The following is a 6,531-nucleotide window of genomic DNA, read 5'->3' as shown; positions in this document are numbered from 1 at the left end:
AGAAAGAAAGAAAGAAAGAAAGAAAGAAAGAAAGAAAGAAAGAAAGAAAGAAAAAGAAATTAAGAAAGAAAAAGAAAGAAATTAAGGAAGAAAAAGAAAGAGAAGGAAAGAAAGAAGGAAGGAAGAAAAGGAAGAAAAAGAAAGAAAGATGGGGGAGCAAACAGATTGGATAGAGGATGGGCACAGGAAAATTATTTTTTTTAACAAAGCAGTACTTTTCACTGCCTAGGCAAATGACTTTTGTGAAAATGCTTTTATGAAAAGCAATACACTATTTTGATTTTACTTAGCACTATCATTAGGTTTGGATGCAAATAGAAGTTCATAATAAAATAAAAACATATGATCAAAGATTATATACAATTTTGTGACGCTTGAGACTCATATCTTGATTCCCCATTCCAGATGCTGCAGATGCTATCTGAGGAAGGAGAGAACACATGGATGAAGAGAAAAATAATTAAATATCACTGAGCTAAATAATTAAGACTATTACAAAAAATATAAATAACAAATTTATAATGTATTACAATACAAATAAACAGTATTTTTAGCATAAAAACTGCATTTGCACAAAGAAGCTATTTAGTAACAAATACATGAAACTACATCAGAAACATGTGAAAATGATCTGAGTCACACATATACAGGGGCGCAGTTCCCATGAAACTTGACCGAGAAGAAGCCATCTGAAAGCCATGTCTGAAACCACCAAAGGCCTTCTAACTAAATCTCCTGGTTCAGAAAAGCTGCTCAAAAAGCTGTCCCATCAAGGTTCATCATTTGGTTTTTCAAGAGAAACTGATCTTCTGAAGAGGATCAAAACGTAGGACTAAGGTAAAGATACTGAACAAGAAGGAACTTTTCTGTTGGCACAAAAGATTCACATGAATACTTTTCAAAACACTGTATTTGATGGGATGGGTCTGTCACACATTTATAATACTGGTAGAAATAACACTTCAATACTGAGCTGGACAGAGATAAGTTGATACACATTAGCAAAAGCACCAATCTTTCCCTTCTTTCTCTCACTTCATGTCAATTGAACATTTTATACTGAAATCTTAGGTGGACGCTATTGTTTCTATCCTTTTTTTGGGGGGGGACTCTTTAATGTTTGCCATCCTGGAAAGCAGCATACAAGCTCCACTCTTAAAGACTTGGTTGTAAAAGTTATAAAGGCTAAGTGCTCAGCTAGAAGATGTTTTTATCATCCTTCCCCCAGAGGTGTTACAGAATGCCAGTTCTGCAGGCTTACATATCCTCAAATCACGTAGCAATGCCATGGTTATTAACAAGGATTTTGGCCATAAAAAAAGTCAAAATTTGGCCTTCTCCACTGTCAAAAGCCAACCTGGCTAACGCTTGTTTACTTTTTATTACAGTCGTTATTTTGGATTTCTTTTTGTAGTTAAAGAAGCCTGTGGCTAACAGGGCTCACACACCAGAAGAGGTTGTAAGTATGCACCCATGAGGTTCAGGGACCTGTGAAGTGAATGAGTCCTGCCTGTCACCCCATTCTGTGCTGAGACTTCAAAGAGAAAGAAAGAAGTGGGATTGCCTATCTGTAGCTCCAATAGGAGATCTCTAAGCAAGCTGGGGTGGTAGAGCAGATCTAGCAAGAGATGAATGATAAAAGAAACTAAAAAAAACGTAGCTAGAAGTTTCAGACTTGCCCTCTCATCAGAGAAACTACTCACATATAACGCACTGCACCCCCATTCTCAAATCTACCGTCACTTTTATTTAATTTTCCTAATTTTGATTTACAGAAAATACTATTCTGTAATTAGATAACTGATATTGCAACATAGGAAGCATGATTATTTTTTATTTTTTATATCAAAATCATGTTTCCACACATTTGACTTCTGGATTAAATAGATTATCTCCAGAAAAAATCCATAAAAGCCTACTGAAATGTTAATCTAATTTCAAATTATTTTAGACTGACTTTTTTCCCCTTAGTTTTATATTCAGTAAATACTGAAAACCTAAAGGCCTCAAGTGGAAAGAAATCAAATTAGATGTGTACTTATCAGTCCATTTAGTAAAAACCCCACCTTTTGCCAGGATGTTAAAAAAAAATGGTTCCTATAGCCACAGAGGCTTCAACTCTCAATGAATCTTCTTCTCCAAACTGGTTTCCCCTCTTCCTCCAATTTTTTAAAAGTATTGTTGAGAAAGAACATACATTTCTCTTGTTATATAATTAGGTATTATCTGGGGTCCAATTGGAAATTGGCCTTACATTTATAAAAAGCGAAAGTGGATTTTATTTCTTCATTCCTTCCCTTCTGGTCAAACGCTCCACTTCAAAAAAAAAAAAAAAAGTTTTAATATAAAGAGTGTAAAGGGGGGAGGTATTATACAGAAAAGCCAAACTATGAAACCTTTCTTATTCCATACCTCTGAATTTAAACTTACTGATCTTTGAAAATTGTTTCAGCTGATTATAAGAGAAAGAAATCCAGTGACAGAAGGGCAGACCCCGCTCAGCAATGATCCAGAAAAGCTTCCTAGGATCAAGGAGAGGGAGTTGCCACCATCAGGACCATGGTGCTTGGGCTGAGGCTGTGTTAGAGACGTACATGGCAGGAGGGGCAGGAAATGAGCCAAAGTCAAGTTTTTCCCAGTCTGTCAGTTCTGTGATGGCCTCAAACTCAAGGTGCTGTTGCCGTCTGAAGAGAAAAACTATTGGCGACTCCTCGTGAACCTCACAGTACGGGGGGATGAGACTGTCAGGTAACTGAGTTGGAAAGATGAGAAATAACCATCTCTAAAAATTGGATTCTGTCAGAATAAAAACTCCCTTTGTGTGAGGCTTGCAACAGGCCCATCCAACCACTCAAGGGTAGAGGATCTCAGCACCTCTCCCTCCTCCAAGGACCCTGTGTGCAAAGTTAATACAAGGTAAGGGTTATCAAAACAGCCAGACAGGAGTATACTGCATATTTCTTTATAAAGATGACAGAAACTTTTCGAATTTCATAAACGTGTATTACTTGTTTTTCTGTCAGGACCCAAAGGGTGTAGGATCAACTTCAGACATCTTTCATAAGCTTGGAATCTAATTTTATGAATTTATTCGAAGACATAAATCAGGTAAGGCAGAAGTAGATGGATGGATTCTTTAAAAGAAATTGGGCCCCCTGGGTACTTTTAGTAGATTGAGTATTGAGAGATTTACAGGGATAAAATTCTTTACAAGATTAAGGAAGAAGGAAAGGAAACCAAATCTTTCATTTCCAGATATTCACTTTCATTAATTCTTTCACCAAAAGCACATCACTGAAAGAAAACCAGAAATGGTTTTGCACTTAATATTAAAGTGGTTCAAGAGCCAGAGAACCCCTTGAGATGGAAGCAAAACAACAAAGTATTCAAGTTCTCTTCACAAGACAACCTTGCACTGGCAACACTTAGGGCACTTCTGGCTTCAAAAAGAATATTGCTAAAGGATCCTTTTGGAAAAAAAAAAAATTACTACATCTTGGCAAACAACAACAACAAAAATCTGTCCTGTAAAATCCCTACTTCCTTTTGAATCTCCAAAGGTTACAACATTTCATTCAAGATGCTTGGCAGTCACAGCTCCGTGGGCTTTGGTTCTGGATTATGTAAACCCTTCAGTCAGAACGAAGGCGGCTGATGTGTAGCAGCCGCTGTCGGAGGCCTCTCACTGAGGAAGTATTGTGAAGAGTGTGGGGCGCCTGCAGGCCCGTGGTGGGAAAGTTGGAAATACTAAAGGTAAGAAATAAATCCTAACAAAGGAGATTTAGAGAGTTGGGATGACGTCCAAGCTCTTTTCTACCACAATAACCAGGGCCCTCTCAATTTCTCTCTCTGAAAAAGTGTCTCTGTACCGTGGTGGTTGATGTCTCTTACAGTTTGACAAAAACAAATACTTAACACAAGAAGACTTCTGCAAGACCTCCCATGCACTGTGCGGATGTTGTCGTGTGGCTTGGCTTGCGTTTTATGGCGCCTGCGGGGTGCTTTCTCTGGTCAAAACTCTCTAGCCTCAAGCTAATGAATGTGTGCCCATGCCAAGTCCCCAAACAGATGCTAACACCCTGTTTTTCTGTTTCCTGATTGTCGTGTCTGAAACACTCTCATCAACATACATGAGACTTCATGCCAGAGACTACATGACTAGAGATTGTTTTTTAAGAGAAGCTTGCTCATTCAGAAAAAAAAATAAGGATTTGATTTACACTGCAGACCAGAAGGAAGCTGACTACTCCTTTGGTCTGAATTCTCAGAAATACTGTCATTAGACCTGTGGGCCCTTATCCGCGTGCTGACTTCTGCGCTGCCTCAGGGTGTCTTCTGCCACCTCTGTGTGGGCTGGGCTGGCCTGCTCGGGCACGTCTTCTCCAGGCTCGGCTTCTCCCCCGTCCTGAACCTCTCTCAGGGGCCCTTGGTCCTGGGCGTCATTCCTCTCCTCGTCCGCACGAGCAGCCGGGCTGTCCTCCTCCTCGTCCTCCTCTGCTTCATCCTCATCACCAAGGTCTTCTTTCTCTTCTTCCTCATCTACAAGGCTGTCCTTGTTTTCTTCTTCATTTGAATCGTCTTTTTCCTCCTCTGCATCCTGCGGCTGTTCAGCTTTGTGGGCCTCCTCTGACCTCCGAGTCTGCTCTGTGGAGGGAACAGAAGGGAACAGCCTCTCAATAAACTGATCATTCAGCAGGCAGTCGAGTGTGTCTAGCCGTGAAATGAAGTGGGGGGGGGGGGGGGCACGTGACAGTTTTCTCCAATCTGAAGCTATTTTTTTTTTTTAAAGATTTTATTTATTTATCTGAGACAGAATGAGAGAGAGAAGGAGAGCACATGAGAGGGGGGAGGGTCAGAGGGAGAAGCAGGCTCCCCGCCGAGCAGGGAGCCCGATGCGGGACTCGATCCCGGGACTCCAGGATCATGACCTGAGCCGAAGGCAGTCGCCCAACCAACTGAGCCACCCAGGCGCCCCAATCTGAAGCTATTTTATCACACAGCCCCTAGCTCCATCTGGGGCTTCCCCATTCCTCTCGGAAAATTTCACTGACCCTGCTGACTTTGGTAGAGCACAGGGCCAGGGAGGGCAAAGGTTCTTTCATGCTTTATATTTGGTACCTTACAGAACACTCAGCGACCCACTCACTCACTGGTCAGGTGATTGGTTGAGAAATGTGACTTAAGTCACAGGACTTCCCAGGAGCTTTTGGCCAGAGGCAAAAGGAAAAGCCTTCTCTCTTTCTACAGGAATTGTTCAACTGATAATATGTGAGTTAGGGCTGTTGAGAGCCCCCGAATCAGCCACAGAGAAGCAGAAACCTAACATCCCTTGTGCTGTGCTTGAAGCCAGAACATCCCTGGGTCTTCCAGTTATGTGAGTTAATTTAAATTTTCCTTTTTTCCCTAAGTTACTTTAAACTGGGTTTCTGTGATTTTTAACAATTCTAAGGAACATAATATATTATCTAATTATCTAAGGAAGTCTCCAAGCCTTGAAAACTTCAAGAACTTAAAAGAAATAGAAGTTTATTTAAACTCCCACATAAAATGCAACAATTTTAAAGTCTCATAAAAGTCTTCATGCAAAGTCTCAAAACTAGGAATAAAAGCATGCAAATCCAGGGCTGTTGAATCCCACAAATGGTGTGGGGCAGTGCAAGGATTTGGGGAGACTGTTCTTACAGGACTTAGGATAGTTAATGATACATAGTTGAGGCTCAATAAATATGAGTTGCCCGCCTTCATTCCAGTTTGAATGAAAGAAAAGGTATCAACTAACTGATGAAGGGCATACACTTAAAGGGAAAAAATAATTGCCAAAATGAAGTATTCCCTAATTTAAGGGGAAAAAAAAGAATTTTTGTTCAAATCTGATCTAGAGAACATATTTCAAAGAATTTGGTAAGTGGTGATGGTTTGGCCACCTAATGAATTGGGGGGGGGGGGGGAAGAATCTAGTATCTCTGTGAGCACAAAAGGGCACACCACAGAATTCCAAAAATACTCTATCACATGAGTTTATCATACTTACCAGTACGTTCAGATAAATGCCTTGGAAGTGGTATATAGAAACATTCTGATATTACCACCAGGACCTGGAGGGAAAAAAGTGATTTTACTGTGACTAGATATGACATTTAATACCAAAGAACCTCAAATGTAGGCCTTGGTTCTATAACCAGATATTCACAGACAATTAATTAGCAGTTGGTCAAAAGTCCTCAAAAAAGACATGGATACAATTAAGAATCTCCTATTTTTCAAATGTAACAATGTAGGAGAATATTACAAATATTTAACAGGAGTCAGGGGTCACAAAGTCAAATGTCTATAGAGAGCCCATTACAAATAGGTAAATCAAGCAGGTATAAGAAAATAGATACTCTGAGCCAAGTCTAAAATGGCCTTTTTATTTTTATTTTTTTTTTAAATTTTACTATGTTATGTTAGTCACCATACAATACATCATTAGTTTTTGATGTCATGATCCACGATCCATTGTTTTCGTATAACACCCAGTGCTCCATGCAG

General features: G+C 39.9%; 1 protein-coding gene across 1 annotated transcript; it reads right to left on the bottom strand.

Moving 5' to 3' along the window:
• Positions 1–112: 112 nt before the first annotated feature.
• LOC116629612 (thioredoxin-related transmembrane protein 4-like) lies at positions 113–6,407 on the bottom strand. Its single transcript, XM_032399862.1, has 2 exons — positions 6,032–6,407; positions 113–4,644 (listed from the first exon to the last, which is right to left on the bottom strand). Exons 1-2 carry the CDS (start codon positions 6,135–6,137, stop codon positions 4,280–4,282), a joined length of 471 nt encoding a protein of 156 aa, XP_032255753.1. The 5' UTR covers positions 6,138–6,407; the 3' UTR covers positions 113–4,279.
• Positions 6,408–6,531: the final 124 nt, after the last annotated feature.

This window comes from Phoca vitulina, unplaced genomic scaffold, assembly GCF_004348235.1.
Source record: "Phoca vitulina isolate PV1807 unplaced genomic scaffold, GSC_HSeal_1.0 scaffold1766, whole genome shotgun sequence".
NCBI lineage: Eukaryota > Metazoa > Chordata > Mammalia > Carnivora > Phocidae > Phoca > Phoca vitulina.
This window is presented reverse-complemented; position numbering and strand designations above follow the sequence as displayed.

What these genes read in the sequence shown, in the direction of transcription:
- LOC116629612 (XM_032399862.1), bottom strand. Translation starts at nt 6,137, where the DNA reads ATGTCATATCTAGTCACAGTAAAATCACTTTTTTCCCTCCAGGTCCTG. An exon ending in GCATTTATCTGAACGTACTG is followed by an intron (nt 4,645 to 6,031) that starts GTAAGTATGATA and finishes TTCCCTCCACAG; the next exon opens with AGCAGACTCGGAGGTCAGAG.